At 51.3% G+C, this 27,031-nt stretch overlaps 1 protein-coding gene across 4 annotated transcripts; it reads right to left on the bottom strand.

Annotated features, from left to right (window-relative positions):
- Window positions 1–738: 738 nt before the first annotated feature.
- Window positions 739–26,039, bottom strand: ARSD (arylsulfatase D). Of its 4 annotated transcripts, XM_047075855.1 has the most exons (11): window positions 24,054–24,121; window positions 23,880–23,920; window positions 19,762–19,833; window positions 15,736–15,857; window positions 12,583–12,705; window positions 10,196–10,619; window positions 9,679–9,815; window positions 7,998–8,132; window positions 5,420–5,582; window positions 3,701–3,822; window positions 739–1,356 (listed from the first exon to the last, which is right to left on the bottom strand). In XM_047075855.1, the coding sequence occupies exons 3-11, from the start codon at window positions 19,764–19,766 to the stop codon at window positions 992–994; spliced, it is 1,596 nt and encodes a 531-aa protein (XP_046931811.1). In that variant the 5' UTR covers window positions 19,767–19,833; window positions 23,880–23,920; window positions 24,054–24,121; the 3' UTR covers window positions 739–991. The 4 variants fall into 4 exon arrangements, with proteins under 4 accessions (XP_046931811.1, XP_046931809.1, XP_046931810.1 ...); XM_047075853.1 differs by lacking the exons at window positions 19,762–19,833; window positions 23,880–23,920 and adding an exon at window positions 25,911–26,039 and having other exon boundaries at window positions 24,054–24,203; XM_047075854.1 differs by lacking the exons at window positions 19,762–19,833; window positions 23,880–23,920 and adding an exon at window positions 24,644–25,078 and having other exon boundaries at window positions 24,054–24,203.
- Window positions 26,040–27,031: the final 992 nt, after the last annotated feature.

Below are 27,031 nucleotides of genomic sequence, written 5' to 3' on the forward strand. Positions count from 1 at the left end.
TCCGATTCTGTGTCTCCCCCTGTCTCTGCCCCTCCCCTGCTCATGCTCGGTCTCTCTCTCTCACAAATAAATAAACATTAAAAAAAATTTAAACATTTATTTCCCAGCTTTCTTGGGGTAGAAGTGACACATCAAATTGTATGTATTGACGGAGGACAGCGTGACGATTCAATGAACGTGTCCATCGTGAAATGAGCGCCCCAGTCTCGTTCATGAGCCCAGCTGCCACCTGCAGTCGTGATCGCCCCCTGCGTGCGCGGTGAGGACACCAAGCATCTGCTCTCTGCAGAGTTCAAGTATATGCCACTGTATTAGGAGCTATAATCTACGTGGACTGTGAGGTGGGCACAACGTAGACCTCTTACAACTGGAAGCTCGTGCCCTCCGACCACCCCCCTCCCCGTCTCCCCCAGACCCTGGCAGCCAGTCTTACGCTCTTTTACTCTTGTAAATCATACTTCATACTCTTGTGAATCAGGCTTTACCAATGAAGGAAACAAAAGCTCAAAAAAGAGCATCAGAGACAAGGTCAAGGAGATCCGCTGGTTGCAACTTAGCGGCAGAGAGTCTAAAATAATCACCTCATTCGATAACTGTTTCTGACTCATCTGGGAACCGTTTCTCTGTTCTGTTCCCAGATAACGATAAAACGATGTGATCGGCTTTAAAAACTGTGTACCCCGGCTGTTCGGGGCCGCACTCTTATCAACAGTGTTGGTCCCGATCGGTCGGCCTTGCCTCTCATTGTAATAGACTTTGCTGTGACTGTCACTGGTGCCCGTAGCATTCTGTTTCAGGAGTCGTGTGGATGCAACACCGCGATCACTAGACTGTAGGGCATGAATGCTTTTAACTCTTTGAAGAACCGCCTTCCTGTTGTCTAGGGTGGCTGCACCAGTCTGCATTCCCAGCAACGGTGCATGAGCGCTCCTTTCTTTGCACCCCGTCGCCAACCTGTGTTGGATGACGGGCACCGTGGCCGAGGGTGAGGTCACGCCTCGTTGGGGTCTCCGTCCTGCGTGCACGCGCACAAGGGGAAGGTTCCGCAGCACGGCTGCAGCCACGGCTTCCAGACGATGTTGCCCAGGGAAAACTGGGGGGGCACAGGACTCAGGGTCCTCCTGTGCTGTTCCAACGCCTCGTGCACCCGCGCCAGCACCGCGTGGTACCGGGGCTCCGAGCCAGGGGACAGGGGCCGCGTCTCCGAAGGGTCCCTGGACAGGTCGAAGAGCAGAGGCGGGCTGTGCTGGGTCACGCCGTCCCCCGAGCAGGGGCACACGCCTTGGCCGTGGCAGGCCCCCGCCCCCTTGGGGTGGAATCGCGGTGTCATGTAGTGAACCTTCCAGAGTCTTCCGCCTAAAGGCAAACAGGGAGGCGGTCAGGGCAGGACGAACCAGCAGAGCCAAGAGCCAGCCCTGGGGACGTCTTCCACGTCCCGTTCAAATGGAGAGGAGAGAATAAGCAGCGGATGCTCTTGCAAGTTTGAAAAGACGTCACGTCCTCCTGTGTGTGTGCGCGTGTGTGTGGGTGCGCACGTGGGTGCATGGTGTGCTCCAGGCACACCCAGGCCAAGGGACTCATCCCAGAGTGCTCAGCGACACACTGAAAGAACCGTGACAACAACATGGAGAACAATGGCAGGACAGTCAGGGATGAGGCACAACTAACCACGGCACTTAGGGTGAATTTCATGTGTCATCGCGGCCAGGCTATGGCACCCAGACACGTGGTCAAACACTAGCCTACGTGTCAGTGCGGCGGGGACTTTCTTGGGTTGTTTTTTTTTAGAGGAGGTGAACAGTTCCATTAGTACACTACCCTCCACATTGTGGGTGGGCCTCACCCAATCAGTTGAAGGACATAAGCGAGCAGACAAAGGGCCCCTAAAGAGGACGGAATTCTGCCTCCAGAGCAGAAATTCTGCCTCAATTTCCAGCCTCTGGGCTCAAGATGGCAGCATGCACGCGTTCCAGGCTGCTGGCCGCCCCTGAAGATTTCAGACCTGCCGCTCCCCATGGCTGCATGAGACAATTCTTTAAAATCTCTCCCTGTTTCCATCCATCCATCCTCCATCCATCCATCCATCCATCCATCCATATCTGTCTTTATCTTCTATCTCTATCATCCGTCCATCTACTACCTATCATATCTATGTCATTAGCTCTTAATCAATCTATCCTGTCATCCATCCACAATCTGTCATCTAATCATGCATCCAACCTCTATCATTTATCTACAAATCCGTCCATCCATATCTCCATCCATGCACCTGTCTGTCCACCCATACATCCATCCACCCATCCATGTATCCATCTGTCCACCCATCCATCCATCCCTCCGTCCATCCACTCATCCATCTGTGCATCCATCCATCCGTCTATCCATCCATCCATCCATCCATCCATCCATCCATCTGTCTATCCATCTCTCCATTCATCCATCCATCTGTCTGTGCATCCATCTACCATCCATCCATCTGTCAATCCACTCATCCACCCTCCATCCATCCATCCATCCATCTCTCCATCCATCCACTCATCTGTCTGTCCATCCATCTACCATCCATCCATATCTGTCTTTATCTTCTGTTTCTATCATCCATCTATCATTTATCTGTCATCTATCCATCTATCCGTCATCCGTCTATCACCTGTCTACCCTTCCATCCATCTGTCCACCCACCCATCCACCATCTATCCATCCATCCACCTGTCCATCCATCCATCCATCCATCCATCCATCCACCGAACCATCCATCCATCCATCCATCCATCCATTCATCTCTCCATCCATCCACCCAGCCATCCACCCTCCATCCATCCATCCATCCATCCATCCACCCATCCATCTGTCCATCCATCCATCCACCCATCCATCTGTCCATCCATCTATCCATCTGTCCACCCATTCATCCATCTACTCTATATCCACCCACCTATCCGTCCATCCATCTGTCCGTCCATCTGCCCATTCATCTGTCCATCCATCCATCTGTCCATCCATCTACCATCCATCCATATCTGTCTTTATCTTCTATTTCTTTTTTTTTTAATTTTTTTTCAACGTTTTTTATTTATTTTTTGGGACAGAGAGAGACAGAGCATGAATGGGGGAGGGGCAGAGAGAGAGGGAGACACAGAATCGGAAACAGGCTCCAGGCTCTGAGCCATCAGCCCAGAGCCTGACGCGGGGCTCAAACTCACGGACCGCGAGATCGTGACCTGGCTGAAGTCGGATGCTTAACCGACTGCGCCACCCAGGCGCCCCTTTATCTTCTAGTTCTATCATCCATCCATCATTTATCTGTCATCTATCCATCTATCCATCATCTGTCTATCACCTGTCTACCCTTCCACCCATCTGTCCACCCTCCATCCACCCTCCACCCATCCATCCGTCCATCCATCCACATCTGTCTTTATCTTCTATTTCTATCATCCATCCATCTATCTACCTATCATCCATCTATCTCATTAGCTATTAATCAATGTATCCTATCATCCATCCATTAGTTATCTGTCATCTACCCATCTACCCATCATCTGTCTATCACCTGTCTACCCTTCCATCCATCCATCCATCGATCCATCCACAGTCCATCCGTCTGTCCATCCATCCCACACACTCTTGGTTCTGTCTCTCAGGGGAACCCTGACTAATGCAAGCCCCCTCCTGCCACAAGAGAAGGGTGTGTACTCACTGTCTTTCTCATGCCAGCGTGCTGCGTGCAGATAATTCCCGCAGTAATGAAACAGGAATTCGTGTGCTGAGTGCTCGGCAGTCCCTTGCAACAAGGGCACCAGGCTACGGCCATCGATCACCCTGATTCAGTGAAGAGACCCAGGAAGGAATCAGACCAAGTTTGTTCGTGCTGTGTTGCACCTGCAAATGAAACTCCAAGCTTGGAGGGGACCCCCGCTGAGGGCAAGGGAGACGAGCCATCTCCCCAGTATCGTGCAGATGGCAGGTTGCTGAGCGAGATGCATACTGTTTTTAGACACAAAGTCACTAAGTCGTGGGGTCACTTCTTCCACACAAAGTCATCTTAAATTCTGGCTGGACTGCCCAGGCCCCTGATTTGAGTGTTAATGCAGCAGAATCGTAACATAACATATTATGTTATGATTTAAAATCATAACAGATTCCAAGACATGTTGTCACATGTCTATAGGAGCTGGGTAGGGAAGCCAGTAACGGCCACGTGACCTGAAGTGTCTTCCTTACAAACAACTTACATTTTTAAAGTCCTTAATCTGGGAGCACCTGGGTGGCTCAGCCAGTTAAGCGACTGACTTCGGCTCAGGTCATGATCTCACGGTTCACGAGTTCGAGCCCCGCGTCAGGCTCTGTGCTGACAGCTCAGAGCCTGGAGCCTGCTTCAGATTCTTTGTCTCCCTCTCTTTCTGCCCCTCCCCCACTCACGCTCTGTCTCTGTCTCTCTCTCTCACAAATAAATATTAACAACAAAAAAAGTCCTTAATCCGAACTGAATGTAAAAATGGAGTTATTTTCCCTTTTATTTTAATTGTACCCTAGTTGTGATGGTTCCATCTTCTGTGTCTACTTGGCTGGGTTATGGCGCCCAGGGATTTGGTGAGACGCCAGCCTAAGGGTTACCATGAAAGCGTTTTTTTAGATACGGTTAACATCCACAGTCAGTGGACTCAGAGCAATGCAGAGCATCCTTGATAATGAGGGTGGGCCCCACCCAATCAGTTGAAGGAGAGTTTCAAGAAGGGAAGGATGCGTTCAGAATCTTGCCAAGAGCAAAGCCTGAGGTTTCCCAGAGAAGATGAAATTCCGTCTCAAGACTATGACACGGAAAATCCGGCTGCATTTCCAGCCTGCTGGCCCGACATGAGGATTTCAGTTGAACAGCCTCCACAGTTGCCTGAGCCAATGCCTTAAAATCAAGGTCTTACTTGATAAACCCACAGACACATGCCTGCACATATTGTATTGGTTTTGCCTCTTTTACTCAGAAGTATTTCTTTGTCGTCTTAAAATCAAATCATTGTGAAAAGATTTACTTTTTTGTTTTTACCCTGTATTAGCGTGAGCCTTTGGTAATGTGCAGATATCGAGGCCACAGTCTCATCCGCCTATGGGCAAGACTGCCTTTTCGGGAAATCATAGGGGGATGTTTTCCAACGGACTGACTTCTACTGTTTTAATCTCCCGATTGTTGCAGTTATCAAATTCTACCCACTCGGCAAAACCGGTCAATGGACCCAATAGTGTATTTAATCATGTTTTCGCCAGTATGGTTATTTTGTGTTGTTAGGCTGACCCCTACCTTTGAGGACGTGAGAACCTTTTAAATGTTTTCACGTTGTGGTCGTTTTTCTCCCCCACGTGTGAAATAGTGCAAGGGTAGCTGTCAGGAACTGGGGAACAGAGGGTCTCATTGTACGTGTACCTGTCCTGGGGCACGTGGCCGCCCCCCAGCTCGACCACGGTGGGGAAGACATCCATCAGACTGGTGGGCTCGTGGATCACTCGGCCGGCTGGCAGCACTCCAGGCCACCGGAAGATCCCCGGGACGCGGATGCCGCCTTCCCAGCCCCCCATCCCTTTGCCACCTGTAAGGAAGTGCCATTAGGGTTGTCCAGGAGATGGTCTCATCCACACACACACCTGGGCACACCTAGTGTTTCCCTGGACACCTACACCCATCAACGCACTCTGCGGCAGGCTGCGTTCCCCATAAATGGTTGTGGCAATAATCCCAGAACCTCGTCACTCCCCCACGGGCACGTGGAGTCTGTGCACTCTCCCCTTGTGATTCAGGGTGTCTTTGTGACCGCCAGAAAAAACGGGGTGTGCGATGCATGGCATCAGGGGCATCATGGCCCTGGAGTTTCACACCGTGTGCGGCTGGTGACCCCTATCTTATTCCATCTTTTTTCCTTCCGGAAGGACTGGGAACTGGGTCTGGGACCACCGTCCCTCCCCCACCTCTCTTCCTTTCCCACCTGCTCACCACACCATCCACCTGTTCCTTTACCCCTTGCCTGGTTCTTCCTCATTTCTGGGGTGCCTGGCAATGAGTTGGGACCCAGCTTGGCTTTTGGGGAAACACACACAACTACTGAGCATTAGGGAGCATGCTTACGTTGCCTAGGAACTCTGGATAGGGGAGTTAAAGCAATCTTATGTTACAGGAGAGTTTTTTTTTTTTTAATTTTTTTTTTTTCAACGTTTATTTATTTTTGGGACAGAGAGAGACAGAGCATGAACGGGGGAGGGGCAGAGAGAGAGGGAGACACAGAATCGGAAACAGGCTCCAGGCTCTGAGCCATCAGCCCAGAGCCCGACGCCGGGCTCGAACTCACGGACCACGAGATCGTGACCTGGCTGAAGTCGGACGCTTAACCGACTGCGCCACCCAGGCGCCCCCCAGAAGGAGAGTTTTAAGAAGGGAAGGATGCGTTCAGAATCTCGCTAAATAAAGGCTTCTTTGCCACAGTTCAGATTATAATGTGCTTCCTTTCATTTTCTGTCGCTGTGTGACGAGTGACTGAAAATCAGCGGCTTCACTCCTGTGTATCTGGTCCCGGTTCTGTATGCTGGGTTCACAGGTATTCTGTTCCGGGTGCCACAGTCGGAATTCAAGGTTTTGGCGGTTTGTAGAACATACTACCGGGAACAGTAAGAATCTACTGTAAATGAACCTGCTACATCTTGGACATGTATACCGTGGATCGGAAGAAAAATCCGCTTCCAACGGATAGGAACATATACAGTCAACCTTCATTATCCCCCGGAGTGGTGTTCTACAGAGCCATCAAAAACACCCCATGAGCAAATACGAAACCCCAGCTCCCAGGAGTAATACAGGGCTCGGTTCCAGGGAGACTCTGGTCTCTATATTTTCATCAGTCAGTTGGTATATCTCTGTGTGTTTGGCTTAAACACACCTTACTGAGTAGATACTGTGATTCATTGACATTGATGTCACAGCCAACAGCATTAGAACGCATGTCTCGACCACGCGGATCTAACACACTGGTTTTCTCAGTGAGGCACAGCACAGGCTTCTTGCCCTCGGACACAGGGCACAGCTTTCAGCACTATGGTTGGGAGCCATTTGAAGCAGCCAAGTCGCCAACAAAAAGCAAACAAAACCGCAAAAACGTGGCCACGAAAGAGACCTGTGTTCATAGTCTGAGAGACGAAATATAGGCACACGGTCGCCTCATCCAACCTTAACTGGGAATGGGCGTGTCAGGTGACCAGTATTTTTATTGCTCTTTCAATGACCACAAATTCATCATAAGTATTGATTTGGGGGCTACAGATAAATTTTAGCAAGCAGGAGAATTCATAAATATGGAATCCATGAATCATGTGGAGCGATTGTGTCAGACTTTAAAAAGAGTTATGATGGGCTAAGTATCGCATAATATAGTCAAATACAAGGATGCATATAATTAGGGTTACAGTTACTGTACTGTCTTTTATTTAGGATGGCATTTGCTTTGTCTTAATCATTTATTTGTGTATCTCGCACTTCTACTAAAATGTAAACTCTTCATGGGAAGGTCGGGTGTCTTTTTTTCTCTCTCTTGGCATCTGGTAAAATTTGGTGAATAGCTGCTACTCAAGAAATCCCCCATTGAAAGCACACACTCTTGGGGTGCCCGGGGGGCTCAGTTGGTTGAGCATCTGAATCTTGATTTTGGCTCAGGTCATGATCCCAGGGTTGTGGGATTGAGCTCTGTGTTGGGCTCTGTGCGCTGAGTGTGGAGCCTGCTTAGGATTCTCTCTCCCTCTGCCCCTCCCCTACTCACACTCTTTCACTCTCTCTAAAATAAAAAAATAAAAAAAAAATAAAAATACAATGAAAGAGAGAAAGAAAGAAAGAAAGAAAGAAAGAAAGAAAGAAAGAGAGTACACACTCTTTCCCCCTTCTGCTTGTTCTCCAGTCTCCACTGCTGGGAGTCATTTGGTGGACCACGATCTGCCTTTTCAGCCCCGATCTCCACTGGTCTCACCTCTGAATATTCCATTCCATCCCCCCAGCTGGCCGCGTTCGTCTCTTGCCTCCAAATGTCCTCCGTGATCAGAGGTAAAATACGCGAGTGTCGTGTTTTTCAGACCGTTTTCTTCAATGGCCTGAAGGATTTCACCTTTAGGAAAAATGGAACATTTCAGGGCAGAGCCAGTAATCCATCATCAGTGAATTCAACCCAAATTTCCCCATTCTTGCTAGAAAGTCCCCCAAGTGGATTCTGCAGTCACCATAGACCATCATAATGCACGTGGTCAGAAAGGGTCAATGCCTATGAGATTATTCTGATGCCACAGGATTCAGAATCTTGCTTACAAAGGTATCACCAATGCAGAGAACATAATAAGCACCCAAAGTCATAGAGTGTTCTGAACACGCATGGTCGGCACGCATACACGTGTCCATGATGAGTGCAGGGGGGTGGCAACGTGGTGAGAAAAGGTTTGATGGGAGTCCCCTGTTGGGACACGAGGAAGCCAGACCTGTGAGCATCTGTCTGTGGGTGTTGACACAGGGAGCCCAAGGCTCGGGAGTGCAGAGCCACGTACAAGCCATGTGCACATTTTATCCATGGAGACCGAACGCACCTCTAAAGCACTGAAAATGAAGAGTTTAGAGCACGTTGGCATGCGTAACAGTGGAAATGCAGAGTTTTAAAACATTATGTAATCCACCCTCCCATTTTGGGGCTGTTTGCCTCTTAACTTGGTGTACCACATCACTATGTTTCTCCCAGGACACCCCTCAGATCCTGCAAGGATTTAGATGTCTACGTCTTTCTGAGAATCTCTATACAGTTGACACTAAGTGTGATACACTGTGTATCAGCTACACTCCAAGGTGAAAACAAATAGAATCTACCATGTCACTGGATCTGTCCGGACTTTCTCGAGGCCACAGGAGGAAAGCTGTGTTGGTTTGTTGTCCTGAACCACAGTGTTCTTGCTTCACTTACGGTAATGTCTCACGATGGCTTTAAATAACGCACTTCGTGGAAGGATGATTTTGTGCAGAAGCAGACTGAGGAATCCGAAGTGCTGAAGGAGCACGTGAATGATATGGGGACGTTTCTCTCTATTCTTTGCCTTTTTCACTATTCTTTTTAAAAATTCTTTTTTGATGTTCATTCATTTTTGAGAGATGGAGAGAGAAAGAGTGTGAGTGGGGGAGGGAGAGGGAGACACAGAATCCAAAGAGGGCTCCAGGCTCCGAGTGTCAGCACAGAGCCCAACGCGGAGCTTGAACTCACAAACCATGAGATCATGACCTGAGATGAAGTCAGACGCTTAACTGACTGAGCCACCCAGGTGCCCCGTTATTCTTTTTTTTTTTAATTCTTTTTTTTTCAACGTTTTTAATTTATTTTTGGGACAGAGAGAGACAGAGCATGAACGGGGGAGGGGCAGAGAGAGAGGGAGACACAGAATCGGAAACAGGCTCCAGGCTCCAAGCCATCAGCCCAGAGCCTGATGCGGGGCTCGAACTCCCGGACCGCGAGATCGTGACCTGGCTGAAGTCGGACGCTTAACCGACTGCGCCACCCAGGCGCCCCATGCCCTGTTATTCTTTATTGCAACCTGGTTAACAGTGAGATGGCCCATGTGTTTCCCAAACTTGAGCAGTGACTCCAAGAGTGAATGAGGCTCAGGTGTGCGTTGACTCACCTACCAGCCAATCCATCTCCTCAACGTTGTCGCCATATAAGCCGTGCTGGCTTTTCCCGAGAAACTGTTTTGTGGTGACCAGGGGGATGTGCACATGTAGCAAGGACACAAAGAGGAGGAATGGCCCGTGCTTATTTCTGAAAGCAGAGAAACACTCTTCAGACACGATGGAACCTCTTTCGACATTATTCGATCCACCTGAGCCCCTGAAAACCATCTCCCCATTGAGGCTGGTTGAGGAAATCCCAAAGATGACAAAGAGACTCAGGTGCTCTGAGAAGTCACCTCCTCTTTCAAATGTGGTGTTTTTGGCTCTCCTGGGTGGCTCAGTCAGTTAAGCATCTGACTCTTGATTTCAGCTCGGGTCATGATCTCATGGTTCATGGGTTCGAGCCCCATGTCGGACTCTGGGCTGACAGTGTGGACCCTGCTTGGTATTCTCTCTTTCTCTCCCTCCCTCTCTCAAAATAAATAAATAAACTTAAAACAATAAAATCAAAGGTGATGGTTTTATTACCTTTCAATATAGGAAACTGCCTCCTGTAGCATGAGACGCGCGGTTCTTTCCAAAACCATGGGCTGCTCTGTGACGTCATGGTTTCTCATCAGGATACAGTTCCAACGACGCACAAACCCGAAGCTGGCATACCAGGAGACAAAAAAGAGGAAGACGAGGCTGGCCGCACCCAGGACCACTTTCCAGGGCACGGAGATTAACCCGCAAATCTTGCCAAGAGCAACGGTCAGCACTCCCAATGCCGCCACCTGGGTGTAAAACCACAGCCTCACTCTCGTGCTGGCGTCCACTTCCGGGGGCCTGCCTGGGTCACAGTCATTCACAAGCGTGAAAGGCATGCCATAGAAATAGTCAAATCCGTGGTTCAGTGGGTGGTGGCAGTGGTCAGTGCGGGATTCACAATTTACGCCCTGGTGCCATTTCCCTGAAAATGAGAGCAGGGCGTTGGAGAAGAACATACAAATAAGGTGCTCTGTCTGATACGAATCACCTTCTCAATAATTTGGATGTTCTGATGAAAAAAGATGGTATGCAACCAGCAAAACTTGAACGAGAAAAGCAACATAATAGCAGCGCCTGGGTGGCTCAGTCGGTTAAGTGTCCGACTTTGGCTCAGGTCACGATCTCATGGTTCATGGGTTTGAGCCCCACATTGGGCTCTGTGCTGACAGCTTGGAGCCTGGAACCAGCTTCGGATTCTATGTCTCCCTCTCTCTCTGACCCTCCCCTACTCGTGCTCTGTCTCTGTCTCTCTCTCTTTCTCAAAAATAAACATTAAAAAAAAATTTTTTTAAAGAAAGGAACACAATAGAAATTCAAAATAGAAAGGGATGAAATGAATTCATTCATATTGGGGTATTTTTAAATGGGTGTGTTACACTTTGCAAACAGTAATGAACATTACAAATACTCATGACGGTTATCAAGAGATTAAAGGTTTAAGATTTTCTGGACTGTTTGGAATTATAAGTTTGTCACCCTAGACTATCCTATTAAATAACTCACATAATATCATTTACTGCTATTTCTTACTTAAAAGACAGCCGCTTGATAACAGGAGTTGGTTCTTGCAAAATCTCAAGACCGAGTAGAAGTAACCATCTCACTCCACCAACTAGTAAGCAAGAAATGCTTATAATAGATTTTTTCCCAAAGGCAAGAACTTTTGACGACAATATCATTGAGATGGGACGTGAGTAAGCCCGTATATCAAATTCCAGCAGGATATGCAAGAGTTGGGTTCTCTATGGGCACTTTAAAAAAAAAAAAATGTTTAACATTTATTCATTTTGAGAGACAGAGGGAAACAGAGCATGAGCGGGGGAGGGGCAGAGAGAGAGGGAGACAATCCAAAGTAGGCTCCAGGCTCTGAGCTGTCAGCACAGAGCCCGACGTGGGGCTCAAACTCACGAACCGCGAGATCATGACCTAAGCTGAAGTCAGACGCTTAGCCGACTGAGCCACCCAAGCGCCCGTCTATGGGCACTTTCTATTTCATTTACTCCAGACCTTCAACCACCTTAAATTTAGCTACAAAACAGGATAGAAAAGGCTCCAAAGTACTATTTGCCATAATTTCCAAGTGCACAGGGTACACCGGGTCCTTGCCCTGTCGCTCCCTCCCGTGACTCACAAAGTGTCTTCAGGACCTATAGGAATTGGTTCTAACTCCAAGCCCAGGTATCTTCCTTTATTCCCCTGCTTTCATTTAAGGCAGCAAAAAAGTTCGAACAGGGTGAGGGTGGTGGAGACGAAGAGTGTCCAGGAGGGTCTCCACCTCTCATGCTGTCAAGAACAGCCTCCTCTAAATATAGATGGCACGTGTGCACCAGAAGAAGAGGCACAGAAGGAACCGGTACACAGGTCTGCAATTCTAGTCAACACAAAATAAATCTACTTTTCCAGTTCTGGGGTCAGGGACACTGATCCAATGGTGGTGAGTTGCTAATAGAAAGTTCTAGTCAATTTGGGTGGCTAAGAAGTTTTGCTCCATTTCTTGGGAGTGAAAAGAGAAATGTGGTAGTGTGGATGTGCAACGAGTCCTTGAAAATGTCCCCAAAGATGTGATATGCTATGTTCTGAATGTCTGTGTCGCCCCCAGATTGCTACATGGAGACCAGAAAAGTCATGGGTGCCGGGAAGCAGGTGCCTATGAGAACAGCCCCGAATATAGAACCTGGGGATGGAGGAAAGAGGGCCACCTCCCAAGAGATTGAGTGAAAAACTGCCTGTCAATAACAGAAGTTCCAACAGTGTGACAAACCCAAGAGAGATCAGAAGGGTCCAGCCCCCGATTTTGGTTCTGACACACGACTTTTTTTTTCCGCCTTGTAGGGAAACACGTTCTCTTGATGGTTGGTCTTCCTGTTCACTAGCGATATGAGTACCTATGAGGCCGGTTGCATAACCTTGTTGCTGCAGGATTCTTGCAAACGTGGTTTCATTCTCGGGGAGTCCACCCGATCCCCCGTTCCACTGGAGGGCGCGGTACCCATCATGGGCTTCCATGCCTGTGGAACAGAGCAGACAGCAAGTGCTCACTCTCCCTTGACTACAGCAGGGCTTCTCACCTGGGGAGGAGCCTGGCCCACACCAGCGGACTCGTCGCCGTGCCTGGGCTTGGCCTGGGTGTCACAATTGTGGGAGGGGTGATACTGGCATCTGGTGGGTGGAAAATACCCTACGGTGCCCAGGACGCCCCCACCACAGAGAATTATCTTGCCCCAAAGTCAGCAGTCCTGAGATTGAGAAACCCTGCCTTACCGTGAGAGATTCTGTTTATCTATCCATCATCTGTCTGTGTATCTATCCACCATTTATCTATCCATCCATCCTATCTATCTATCCATCCATCTATCATCTATCTGTGTATCTATCCATCACTTATCCATCCATCCATATCCATCATTTATCCATCCATCCATATCCATCACTTATCCATCCATCTATCCGTCCATCCATCTATCATCTATCTGTGTATCTATCCATCACTTATCCATCCATCCATATCCATCATTTATCCATCCATCCATATCCATCACTTATCCATCCATCTATCCGTCCATCCATCTATCATCTATCTGTGTATCTATCCATCACTTATCCATCCATCCTATCTATCTATCTATCTATCTATCTATCATCTGTCCATTCATCATATCTATTTACCCACATACTTATCTATCTATCTATCTATCTATCTATCTATCCATCCATCATCTATCTATGTATGTATCTATTATCTATCATCCATCTATCCATCCTATCTATCTATCTTACCTATCTACCTATCTATCTATCATATCTATCTATCCATCTTATCTATCTACCCATCCATCCCTATTTCTATCTATCTATCTATCTATCCATCCATCACACTTATCTATTGATCTATCTATCTATCTATCTATCTATCTATTATCTATCATCCATCCATCATATCTCTCTATCCATCCATCCATCCATCCATCCATCCATCCATCATATCTATCTATCTGTCTATCTATCATCTATCTATCATCTATTTATCTATCTATCTATCTATCATCTGTCCATTCATCATATCCATCTATCCATCATACTTATCTATCTATCCATCCATCATCTATCTATCTATCTATCTATTATCTATCATCCATCCATCCATCATATCTATCTATCTATCTTGCCTATCTACCTATCCTATCCATCTTATCTATCTATCCAACCATCCCTATTTCACTCTATCTATCTATCCATCCATCCATCATATCTCTCTCTCTCTATCCATCCATCATATCTATCTATCTATCTATCTATCTATCTATCTATCTATCCATCCATCCATCATATCTATCTATCTATCCATCACCCAACATATATTCTATCAATCCATGCATCCATCCATCCATCCATCCACCCATCCATACATCATATCTATCTATCTATCTATCTATCTATCTATCTATCTATCCATCCATCCTTCTACCCATCCATCCATCATATCTATCTATCTATCTATCTATCCATCATATCTATGTTTCTATCTTTCTATCCATCATATCTGTCTATATCTATCTATCTATCTATCTATCTATCTATCATCTATCTATCCATCATATCTATATTTCTATCTTTCTATATATCTATCCATCATATCTATCTATCTATCTATCTATCTACCCATCCATCATATCTATCTATCCATCACCCAACATATATTCTATCAATCAATCCATCCATCCATCCATCCATCCATCCACCCATCCATACATCATATCTATCTATCTATCTATCTATCTATCTATCTATCTATCTATCATCTTTCCATGATCTATGTCAGTGTTTCCCAACCAAAGACAATTCTACCTCCCAGAGAATACTTGGCAATGCCTGAAGGTATTTTTGGTTGTCACAATTTGGTGGGGAAAGTGGGTGCTACTAGCCTCTAGCTGACCCCTAACCGCACAGAATGTGACTATGTTTGAAGATAAGGTCTTAAAGAGGTAAAATGAAGTCAGTAGAGTAGGCCCTGATCCCATAGGACTGGTGTCCTTTTAAGAAAAGAAGATGAGAACACAGACACGCACAGAGGGATGACCACATGAGGACACAGGGAGAACATGGTGTCTGCACGCTGAGAAGAGAGGCCTCAGGAGGAACCAGCCTCAGCCCCACCTGCTTTTTGGACTCCCAGCCTCCAGGACTGGTGAGAAAATTCATCTCTTTTGTTTAGGCTGCCACACCTGTGGCGTTCCATGTGGCATCTCAAACAGCCCAATACAACAATATTCCAATACGTGAATATACCAGGTTATTAACCCACTCTTCTGCTGGTGAACTGTCTCCGTGTTTGCATCTTACAAACAGTGCTGCTGTGAACGTTCTCATTCCATCTTTTGTGGAACATGCCTGTGTATCCATATTGGGTACATACTCAGGAACTGCTGGGTCACAGGGTACGCATGCATTTAGCTTAAGCAGACACTGAGAATCAAATCATGGCCCCTTCCTACATCCTTGAAGTTCATCACACCAACCTCTTCCTTGTCCTTTTCTGACCCTGACCCTGACCCTCTTGCTTCCCCCTTATAAGGACCTTTGTCATGACACTGGGCACCTGGATAATCTAAGATAACTTTCCCATCTCAAGATCCTTGATTTAATCCTATCTCCAAAGTCCCTTTTGCCATATAAAGGAACATTCGTCACTTCTGGGAATTACAATGTGGGATCTTTGGAGACCCTCATTCAGCCCCCTATACACTTACCCAGAGCCTGTCTGAAATCATGACTGCACGTCAAGATTGACTAAAATATTTAGACAACTAAACACAATGTCAAACATAGTCAACTACCGTTGGAGAGTTTCAGCCTTTGAATTCCCAGTCGACCCAATCATTGCATGACTATATAAAACACAGTATTCTTCATGTAATTACAAGGTGATGCCTCTGCAGATTATATTTGCACCGTTTCCCCTGGATCTCAAGCATCGCTAATAATATTGAAGATGAGAAATGAGTGGCGGCCCCTTTCTCGATTGTCCCGACAACACCGACCTGATCTGAAGGAGTGCCTCCCCGTGAGGAAGGAAGATCTGCTTGGGGTGCACAGGGGGGCGGCCGCCAAGTGCTGGGTGAGCCTCACACCTTCCTCTGCAAGCCGGTCGATATTGGGTGTCCTGAGCAAACCACACAGACAATCACTGTCAGGACGGGGACATGCATTCAGCTTATGGAGATCCATGCACTGGAAGGTACTGGCAGAGTGCATTTCTATAGGTTTTAGAAGTAGTTGCACATGGTGTCTTGCAGAGGCAGATGGACCCACCCCCAAAACAACCAGCATGAGCACATGCATTGAGTACTGCTTGCTATAAAAGATGCGGGGCCCTTGTCCTGGGGTCCTCAGCTGGAGCCCAACCCACTGCCTGTATATTCAACATCTGAGCCCACTGTGTCACCAGAGGGTCTTGGGGGTCCGGAGCAAGCTTCCCCTGATACCCATTGCTGCTCTGTGAGCATGCTTTGTTCCACATACAGGAAATGCTCTTCCCAATCGAATGGGGACAAAGTGCCCCTTTCCTGCCTAGACCACCAAGTTTTTGTGCAGATGGCTTATAAATAGCAGAGAGCAAGTGGATTAGAAAGAGAGAGGACGGGGGCGCCTGGGTGGCGCAGTCGGTTAAGCGTCCGACTTCAGCCAGGTCACGATCTCGCGGTCCGTGAGTTCGAGCCCCGCGTCAGGCTCTGGGCTGATGGCTCAGAGCCTGGAGCCTGTTTCCGATTCTGTGTCTCCCTCTCTCTCTGCCCCTCCCCCCGTTCATGCTCTGTCTCTCTCTGTCCCCAAAATAAATAAACGTTGAAAAAAAAATTAAAAAAAAAAAAAAAAAAAGAAAGAGAGAGGATGACATGAAGACCAAGGCCACTGGCTAGAATAGAATCTGCAAAAGCCAATACCTAAAACTTCCTTATGGGCAAGTGGTCCAAAAGCCCATGACCTCAAGGTGAAAGGGATCTTTGGACAGTATTGGAGGCATGGGTGGAGGGCTTCCTAGCTGAGCTTAAGAGTATTGGTGGAGGATTCTGGGAGTCGAGTGTGGTCCACAACCATTATCTACAGGGGAGAAGAGCCTCTAAAGTTCCCTGTTCACCCAATGCTACAGGAGGAGTAGGCTGAAGTGACTGTGGCTTTGTTGAGGGGGAACGGGCAGCCCCGGGTTGAGTCATGGCACTAATGGGCGCTATTTTCTTGTACATAAGGCACACCCCAAGCCCTGTGACACTGACTGCTTGCTAGTGGGGGGTTCCAGGTGTCCCAGAGGGTCCATGTCCATAGGTTGTATGGACAGAGGATAGAAACGAGATGAGCTGTGAAGGAACAAGAGGTCAACTGAAGGACCGCTGTGAGTTGGTGGGCATCCCAAAGTCCTAGTGTGGGTTTTCAGCTTCAAGAACGTGAGACGAATCAAGACCACCACCGAGACCATTCTCTGAATGCTGCACTAAGTATCTTTCTTTCTAACTCGAATGGTGTTTCACCTTTGGAAGAACACATTTTTAGCTTTACTTTTGCTTTTGTTTCGGTCCCTTTGATTGAACACGGTACATGTTGTCTGAAAAAAAAAAAAAACATGAAAAATTAAATGTATTCGTCCAAACCCGCAAAGCCAGTGAAACATAAAGGTAACGGGCAGGAGGATCGTTTTCAAAAGATGTTCGTTGTTAAGGTGTAAACTTCTGAGCTGGTGTAGTGATATAACCATTTGATGATTTTGGGGGTCATTACAGCGAAAAGCTGCATTTTGGGACACCCTGTGTTATCTTTAGCCCTGGCGATTTCTCGGCCAATGGAGCGATCTCCCCGTTTGCGAGGAGACAAGCAACGTTTGCAGGTTGAACCCCTCACCCTTGGTCATGGAGCAAAAAAGTGCCAAAGGAGGGCTTAATGCCAAATCTGTTTGACTTAAAAAAAAAAAAATCCAGAGTGTGCCGTACTGGGCATTGTGACTCAAGCATCTTAGATATCGGGGGTCACATCTTGTATGAGTCACGGATTATCTGATCGTTTACAACCACCCATCCACTTTGTGACCGTGGCAGCCTTTTTCTTGATCGCTTTGTTCCTGTTCGAAGGCAAGGAGTGCCCCTCACCCTCTTATGTGTAAGCTGATACCTGAGCTCCATCAGCTGTGACTTCCAGGCCCTCCCTGCCTTCCCAGAAACCACAGGGGAAGCTCAGACACCTGCTCCTCAGGGCAACTGCTGGGGCCCTGCCCAGCCTCTGTTTCCAAAGAACAGCTGTGTCAATGTCATTCAAGATAGTTCTGGCTGCTTTTGACTCATACTTTAATTGCAACCAACTGAGATATAACTGTTGTTGTTAAAAAGCACCCATTCTGTACTCATGCTGGTTGTTTTCAATAACCCAATTATAGAAATTTACTTTTCTTTTTTTTTTTTTTTTGGCTCAGCGATGAACATGATTTGCAAGGGGCTTATAGGATTCTACCAATTAAATATAATTTTGTTAGCGTTGACCTATTTTTCACAGTTGACAAAAAGTTCTCTCCAGTTTGATATCCTAAAGTCCAACTATGTATCTATTATCTACAAATTTATGAATCATTTATCCATCCTTCATCCATCTTTCCATCCATCTATCCATCCATCCACGAATTTTCCATCCATCCATCCATCCATCCATCCATCCTTCTATCCACCTGATGAGGGAGCATAAGGAGAACTGAGACTCGGCACACAGCTCCCTGCCCGGGTGGGACATGTGTGACGTTCCTCAGGCATCCCTTGATGCCCAAAAACAAAGTAAAGGAAAGAAAACAAATGGTTAACTGATCGAGATCACAGTCATGCAAGACAGGAGTCTTGATCAGTTTAAAAATGTCTTAGTACATTACAAGAAAAAGGCAACCCTATCAATAGCCTCATCTCCAGAACCCTATAGACTGTTTCCTGGAGCCCCAATATCACCCTCCCCTCCATCATGATGTAGGGAACAAAGGCAAGAGGAAATGGTAGATATAATGAAATTTCCTTATAACCTACAGCCCATTGACAGATACTTGAGGTAAGTACAGAGTAGAACATTTCTCCAGGAAACCCCTACCTCCTAATGTTAACGCCTTACTAGAGGAAAAACCACCTTAACTTGACAATAGCAAGGTCTCAGCTATCTTAGGAGTCCTCTTTAGCACATCAAAGTCCTTCTGGAGGCCTCCCTTCTGCTTTTACCTCCCCCAACTCCATAGTATATAACCAGTCACTCTTCACAACCCCAGTACAGCTCTTTCTGTGGGTCCTGTCCTGTGCTTTAATAAAATCACATTTTTGCACCAAAGATGTCTCAAGAATTCTTTGTTAGCCATTGGTTCCGGACCCCACCATCACTCCAGAATCCTATAACATCTCTCCCTCCCTCCATCCACCTTTCCTTCTATCCATCCATCCATCCATCCATCCATGTATCCACCCACCCATCCATCCCTCCATCCATCCAGCCAGCCATCTGTCCATCCATCCATCCATCCATCTATCCATCACATCCAGCCAGCCAGCCAGCTATTCAGTCTCTCCATCCATCCATCCACCAATTTTCCATCCATCCATCCATCCATCCATCCAACCTTCCTTCCATCCATCAATCATTTGTCTATCTCTTTTCTATCAAGTATTTATCTCTTACACATGTCTTTATGTTGTGGAACAGAATGTAAAACACTACAGGTTTCAACCTCAGCATGGAAATCTCCTGCAGAATCTCATTCCTTCACTTGTTAAAAGATAACCTTAAAACAGGAAAAATGCTTATATATGTGTGTGTGTGTGTATACACACACACACATATACATAATATCTATATCTATATCTATATCTATATATATATATAAGTTGATTGCCAAATATAGTCTTACAGTATTACTCTCAAACACCTTTCATTTTTTACACATCCTTTTTCTTTTAACTAGGTATTCCGAAGCCGGGTTGGGGTCACAGAGCCAGTCCTGGGACTCCCTCTTCTGTCCTGACCTCCTGTGCCCCCTCAGTGCCTACACACTCATTACATACCTCATGGGTTCTCAACGTCCCTTTCTCACGAGGCCAAGCATCTGGGATATTGCGTTGCCACCACTGAGTGTCCTGTACGCAGCGAGGGAGAACCGGTGTTTCGAACAAGCAGAAGTGAGTCTGGACGCACCTCTCTACGGGGTCCTCAAGGTCTGCTCCGTCCATCAGAGATACTTTGGAGTTTCATGGTTTGGAACAAAGGTCAGCACACTATGGCCAAATCTGGCCCTAGCTCTGTTCTTAGGGGTCCCCGTGGATCTAAGAACTTTTTAAGATGTGTCACGAGTTGGAAAAAATGAAAAGGGAAGAAGGGGGGTGTGAAACACAGATCCGGTGTGGCCCACACAAGGTACCGGAGTGCTATGTGGCTGACCCCTGATTTAGAACGTGAGCATCTTCTAGCATATTTAGACATGCGCACCGAATGCCGAGGAGGCTGGAAAGAATGATATGGGGCTGATTTACTACCGGAGGGAGAATGGCCTATGTGCCAAATGGGTTGGAGGGATTTCATCGCAAATCACTGAAGGATGAAGTGAAGGAATGGAACCACGTCGCCGTGAACCCAATGACGGTTTCTCTAAATCGTGGGGTTCTTACACAAAAGTTAAGTCTTCTAGGGGCGCCGGGATGGCTCCATCGGTTCAGCGCCCAACTCTTGATTTCAGCTCAGGTCATGATCTCACAGTCTGTGAGTTCGAACCCGCATTTCGTACAGACGGACCTGGAGGGGCACGGCCCCCACGTCTGCAAGAGAACATCTTTGTGGGCTAAAAATATTTTAATAGTTTTAAGTTTATTTATTTTGAAAGAGAGAGAGAGTGCGTAAGCAGTGGAGGAGCCCAACGCAAGACTCGAACTCACCGACTGTGAGATGACCACCTGAGCCGCAATCAAGAGTCGGATGCTTAACGGACTGAACCGACCAATTTCTTCATGGCGGTTTTCTGAGCCCCAAACCCGCAGGCCACAGAAGATCCCGAGGGGTTAGGGATGCATCGCATGAATTCCGGGGGGCCATGATTCAGTCCATGGGGGGGGGGGACGATGGTTAAGAGAAAGCAAAGGGTTCCCTGGGGGCATGAAACTGTCCTAAACTGGTTCGTGCCGATGGATGCCCATCTCTGAAGATCCGGAAGCCAATGAATTGTCCACGTTCGGTGGCTGAATCGTCCGCCCTGCGCGGGCTCCGCGTGGGAAAGAAGAAGCATGGACACAGGGGTCTCTCGTGGTGCTGGACCGGCCGCTCGGAAAGAGGGTGGCCCCGGTCTGTGTAGGTCAGCCCTAAGGTGGGCACCTACTGCAAGGCAGACGTGTGTGAATCTGCGGGGGCGGTCGTCCTAAAGGAAATGCTCACAGAAGGAGTGAGATGCTTTCTTCCCTTTTGTCCTTCTGCACGGAGCCAAGCAGGCAAACGTGCCCCTGGGAGCAGGCACACCCTGAATACGCACTAAGCTCCCTGCGGTGGATGAACCACAGCCCCGGGGCAGATCGGCCCAGTCCTAATCCCCAGTATTTATTTGTGAATAGGAGCTTACCCCAGAGTGGGGATTTGAGAGATGTAACTAGTTAAGGATCTGAGATGAGCTCATCCTGGATGAGGGTGGGCCCTAAATCCAATGACGGGTGTCCTTGTAAGAGTCAGAAGAGAGACACAGACACAGAGCAGAAGCCGTGTGAAAGTGGAGTCAGAGACAGGAGGGAGGCGGCCACGAGCCCAGGAATGCCTGGAGCCCCAGAAGCTGGACAAGGCAGGAAGGACCCTCCCCTGCAGCCTCAAGAGAGAGTGTGATCCTGCCCCCCTGGATCTCGTGGCCCTGCCCCTCCTGGATATCTGTGGTCTTGCCCTGCCTGGGTCTCAGGGGCCCTGCCCTGCCTGGATCTCAGGGGCCCTGCCCTGCCTGGATCTCAGGGGCCCTGCCCTGCCTGGATCTCAGTGGTCCTTCCCTGCCTGGATCTCAGTGGCCCTCCCCCTCCCTGGATCTCAGTGGTCCTGCCCCTCCTGGATATCTGTGGTCTTGCCCTGCCTGGGTCTCAGGGGCCCTGCCCTGCCTGGATCTCAGGGGCCCTGCCCTGCCTGGATCTCAGAGGCCCTGCCCTGCCTGGATCTCAGTGGCCCTCCCCTGCCTGGATCTCAGTGGCCCTGCCCTGCCTGGATCTCAGTGGCCCTGCCCCTCCTGGATATCTGTGGTCTTGCCCTGCCTGGGTCTCAGGGGCCCTGCCCTGCCTGGATCTCAGGGGCCCTGCCCTGCCTGGATCTCAGTGGTCCTTCCCTGCCTGGATCTCAGTGGCCCTCCCCCTCCCTGGATCTCAGTGGTCCTGCCCCTCCTGGATATCTGTGGTCTTGCCCTGCCTGGGTCTCAGGGGCCCTGCCCTGCCTGGATCTCAGGGGCCCTGCCCTGCCTGGATCTCAGAGGCCCTGCCCTGCCTGGATCTCAGTGGCCCTCCCCTGCCTGGATCTCAGTGGCCCTGCCCTGCCTGGATCTCAGTGGCCCTGCCCCTCCTGGATATCTGTGGTCTTGCCCTGCCTGGGTCTCAGGGGCCCTGCCCTGCCTGGATCTCAGGGGCCCTGCCCTGCCTGGATCTCAGTGGCCCTCCCCTGCCTGGATCTCAGTGGCCCTGCCCTGCCTGGATCTCAGTGGCCCTGCCCCTCCTGGATATCTGTGGTCTTGCCCTGCCTGGGTCTCAGGGGCCCTGCCCTGCCTGGATCTCAGGGGCCCTGCCCTGCCTGGATCTCAGTGGTCCTTCCCTGCCTGGATCTCAGTGGCCCTCCCCCTCCCTGGATCTCAGTGGTCCTGCCCCTCCTGGATATCTGTGGTCTTGCCCTGCCTGGGTCTCAGGGGCCCTGCCCTGCCTGGATCTCAGGGGCCCTGCCCTGCCTGGATCTCAGAGGCCCTGCCCTGCCTGGATCTCAGTGGCCCTCCCCTGCCTGGATCTCAGTGGCCCTGCCCTGCCTGGATCTCAGTGGCCCTGCCCCTCCTGGATATCTGTGGTCTTGCCCTGCCTGGGTCTCAGGGGCCCTGCCCTGCCTGGATCTCAGGGGCCCTGCCCTGCCTGGATCTCAGTGGCCCTCCCCTGCCTGGATCTCAGTGGCCCTGCCCTGCCTGGATCTCAGTGGCCCTGCCCCTCCTGGATATCTGTGGTCTTGCCCTGCCTGGGTCTCAGGGGCCCTGCCCTGCCTGGATCTCAGGGGCCCTGCCCTGCCTGGATCTCAGTGGCCCTCCCCTGCCTGGATCTCAGTGGCCCTGCCCTGCCTGGATCTCAGGGGCCCTGCCCTGCCTGGATCTCAGAGGCCCTGCCCTGCCTGGATCTCAGTGGCCCTCCCCTGCCTGGATCTCAGCGGTCCTGCCCCTCCTGGATCTCAGTGGCCCTGCCCCTCCTGGATATCTGTGGTCTTGCCCTGCCTGGGTCTCAGGGGCCCTGCCCTGCCTGGATCTCAGGGGCCCTGCCCTGCCTGGATCTCACTGGTCCTTCCCTGCCTGGATCTCAGTGGCCCTTCCCCTCCTGGATCTCAGTGGCCCTCCCCCTCCCTGGATCTCAGTGGTCCTGCCCCTCCTGGATATCTGTGGTCTTGTCCTGCCTGGATCTCAGCGACCCTGCCCTGCCTGGGTCTCAGGGGTCCTGCCCTGCCTGGATCTCAGTGGTCCTGCCCCTCCTGGATCTCAGTGGCCCTGCCCTGCCTGGGTCTCAGCGGCCCTGCCCTGCCTGGATCTCAGTGGCCCTGCCCCTCCTGGATCTCAATGGTCCTTCCCTGCCTGGATCTCAGTGGTCCAGACCCTCCTGGATCTCAGTGGCCCTGCCCTGTCCCTCCTGGATCTCAGTGGCCCTGCCCCTCCTGGATCTCAGCGGCCCTGCCCTGCCTGGATCTCAGGGGTCCTGCCCTGCCTGGATCTCAGCGGCCCTGCCCTGCCTGGATCTCAGTGGCCCTGCCCCTCCTGGATCTCAGTGGCCCTGCCCTGCCTGGATCTCAGTGGCCCTGCCCCTCCTGGGTCTCCACAGCCTGTCCTGCCTGGATCTCAGCGGTCCTGGTTTCCCGGATGGAGAGAGAATACAGTCCTGTTGCCTAAAGTTCCTCTTTAGGAAGTAGGCAGCCCTAGGACAGGACTACACCCACTCACCCGAGTGCTGTGTTGTTTGAAAAGTTTGGGATCCTGCTTCCCTGTGTAAAAGCAATTTTTCAGTGTTCAGATCTGATGCTCTAAGGAATCACCAGTATAGGCAGATTTTAAATGCATCATTTGGCCAAATATACCCCCCACCACACAGGCAAACACAACAGCTGGACTGGGTACCTCAGAGTATTGTTTCCATAGCAACCAAGATCCCCAATGCCAAGATCATCTGCCATTATCAGTAGAATGTTGGGTTTAGAGGCATTTGCTGCTTGGAACCCCGAAGTCCTCAGAAGCAAACTGAGACAGAGTGGAACCCACCAAGAGTCCCTGGAGACAGAAACAAAAGGGGAAAATTAGGGGTTGGGACTGGGAAGGTTAGGGGAGTGACATTTCAAAGCGGGCTGCTGGGGAGGCTCGAGCATCTCCACCAAACCACCGAATTAGGATTCATCCCAAGGGCCTGCATCTGAGCCCTGGGTTCCTTTCGTCCTTGCTTTGTAACTCCCACCCCCAGAACACTTGAACTCGCTGGGGTCTGGTTGTGAAAGTTAGGGTCTGCCCGAGTGAGGTTTCTTCCGTGAATTAACCCAGGCCGGTCCTGCCGACCGCTTGGTAATGAGGCCACTTCTGTGAGGTTCTTTCTAAAGGACTTGAGTTCAGGGCCTCGCCTTCCAGCCTTTCAGGGTGCCAAGCGGGCCCGGGTGCGCCAGGCGTCCCACAAGCGATCCCGCAGGAGGGAGAGGGTCTAGGCAGCCTGGGCAACTTACATTTCAAAAGGCAGAATGTGGGATTAAAAGCACCCCAGGCGCGGCAGGGAGATGATGGGACCCAGTAGTTGCAACACGGCCTTGAAACGCATGGCGCCGGGGAGGCCGGGGCGCACCGCTGACCCCGCGTGGAAGGGACCTGGAGCGTCCCCGACGCGGATCCCGGACCCTGCCCGCCCCAGAACCGAGGGGGGCGCCTGGGGGCCGGGGGCGCCCTGATCCCCATTCCTGGGTCCTGGCTGGCAGCTGGAGCGTGCGCCGGGGTCCCCGGCAGGGCCCCCAGGGCTGTCTGGTCCCTCCATTGCGCTCCGGTGCGCCCGCAGTCCGGGGAGGGAACAAGGGGGCAGAGGGAGCGCGACCGGGTGCAGGCGGAGCAGGGAAGGGGCGGGCCCGGCGCGTCTTAGAGGGCGGCGTGGTGGTGGTGGTGGGGGGGGGGGGTACGCACGGTAGCCCGCAGGCTGGGGACCCGCGAGGACAGGGCCTGTGTCGCGTTGGGGGTGGGGACAGACGCCTGCGCGAGGCCTGGGGAGGAGGCGGGACCGAGCAGGAGGGAGGAAGCGGCGCCCTGAGGGGGGCGGGGACTGGGGTTTGGACCGGACGTGTGTCCTAGGGGGGAGGGTGCCGCCGTGCTGGGGTGGGGGGCGGGGACGGAACAGGGTGGGGGATGGGCCGTGGCCCGGGGGGCCAAGGGGCTGTGCTCGGTGGGGACGCCGCCCGGCTGTTGGGGGGGGGGGGGGTAAGAGACCCAAGGGGGGGTGGGTGGGACCTGTCTCTGCCGTTTGGGGACAAGGCCGCGCTCCGGGGGTAGGGGAGGGCTTTGGGGGGGAAGGGGGGTACTCGGGGCCCAGGGAGGGTGTCCCAGGCAGTGGGGCTGGGGGACACGGCCGCGCTCCGGGGGTAGGAGAGGGCTTTGCTGGGGAAGGGGGGTACTCGGGGCCCAGGGGGTGTCCCAGTCAGTGCGGGTGGGGGCACTGCCGGCCGCGCTCTGCCGGGGCGTGGCCTGTGAGGACCCTCGGGGTGTTCCCTTGCCTCTCGAGGCCCCTCCCTCCCCTCCCCGGGTCCTGTGGCCTCCCCCCCACCCCCAATAAGGCTGGCTCTCGGATCCAGCAGCTGACAGCCCGCGGGAGGGGCCTCCAGCTGCGTTTTGGAGGCGCATCCCCGGCCCGGCCGCCCGGCCCCGGCCCCGCGCTCGCCCAGGTGCATGCACCCCCTCCCCCAGCGCCCCCATCTCCGCCCCGAGTGGCCGTGTCCCCGGGCCCCCGCGCACCTGGCAGCGGGCGCGGCGCGTTCCCTCCGAGCCCCGGGTCCCATGGCCGCGCGCGGGCCGGGCGCGCAGGACCTTGTCCCCAGCCTGCCCCTGCGGGGACCCGCCCCGGCAGCTGAGCCCTCCGGGGTGCAAGGCCGCGCCCCGCCCCAACCCGCTTGATCCGCAGGCGCCCGGGGGCCTCCGGGAACTGATCTCGGAAACAGGTTTTCCGGGGTCCGGCCGCCTCCGGGCGGGCACCCCGGATACTGGGGTGCAGGAGGGGAGGGGATGATTCTTCCTGGCTGGGCCTGGGCACGGGGAGCCTCCGGCAGGCCTCGGCCAGCGACCCCCGCTTGCCAGCGAGTTCTGGAAAGGTCTGGGGACTGACGGCGTGCAGGCAGGCAGGATGTGAATGCCAGGGTCCTGGACGCAGACTCCTACTCTGTGGCCAAGTTTGGGGGGGTGTGGAGGATGTGAGCGGGGCTACTTAGTTCCCGTGTTATCCTTCCAGCTCAGTTCTGCATTTGGGGGAGATAGGAATTGGGAATGAACGTTCCCCGCTAGCTTGGGAGTGGGCCTAGTTTGCCCTACCGCCCGCGTCCCTGCCCGCGCCTTGCTGGGGGGCTTCCGGCCTGCAGAGCTTTGGAAGAATACATTTCTGTGGTTTAAGCTGCGTCCTCCGTGGTTCCTTGCAGATGCTGGGCTCAGGGGAGGGTCACAGGCGGGGACTGTGTGTGTGCACCGACAGGGAGTTGCGCACTGAGTCTGGAGTAAAGGCCCCGTCCTGCCGGTGTCCCGTCCCGGGCAGGTGCGCTGCAAAGCCAGCCAGCAAGGGAGGTTGGTCATCGCGCAGTGACCTTCCAACACGGAGCCGAAGGACGTGCAATTCTCAGCACAGCCCCCAAATTCTGGGTGTCCCTAAATCACTGGGGCGTTTGCTCACCAAGAATAATGATTCCCCTGTGCCCTTTGAACTGGCCCGACTCCCACGCTTCCGGGGTCGTTGATTATATTGGGTGCGCACCTGCTCTTTGCCTGAAAATCTGTTTGGCACGGACCTCCCTTCCGCTGGGACTCGGGGCTCTTGGTGGGGCCAGAGTGGCCTCCTCTGGGTGACACTGAGGTCTGTGGGTGAAAGTCCC

Source organism: Lynx rufus, unplaced genomic scaffold, assembly GCF_022079265.1.
Source record: "Lynx rufus isolate CCGP_SWC_20201006 ecotype Redwood Valley unplaced genomic scaffold, mLynRuf1.p SCAF_14, whole genome shotgun sequence".
In the NCBI taxonomy this organism is placed as follows: Eukaryota; Metazoa; Chordata; class Mammalia; order Carnivora; family Felidae; genus Lynx; species Lynx rufus.

Excerpts from the sequence above, each read along its gene's own strand:
- ARSD (XM_047075853.1), bottom strand. The coding sequence starts at position 25,954 with ATGGGACCCGGGGCTCGGAGGGAACGCGCCGCGCCCGCTGCCAG. Across the intron at positions 9,816-10,195 it reads GCAGTTTCCTATATTGAAAG|AAATAAGCACGGGCCATTCC; the intron begins GTAATAAAACCA and ends CTCTGCTTTCAG. Across the intron at positions 5,583-7,997 it reads ATGGAATGGAATATTCAGAG|GTGGCAAAGGGATGGGGGGC; the intron begins GTGAGACCAGTG and ends ACTTCCTTACAG.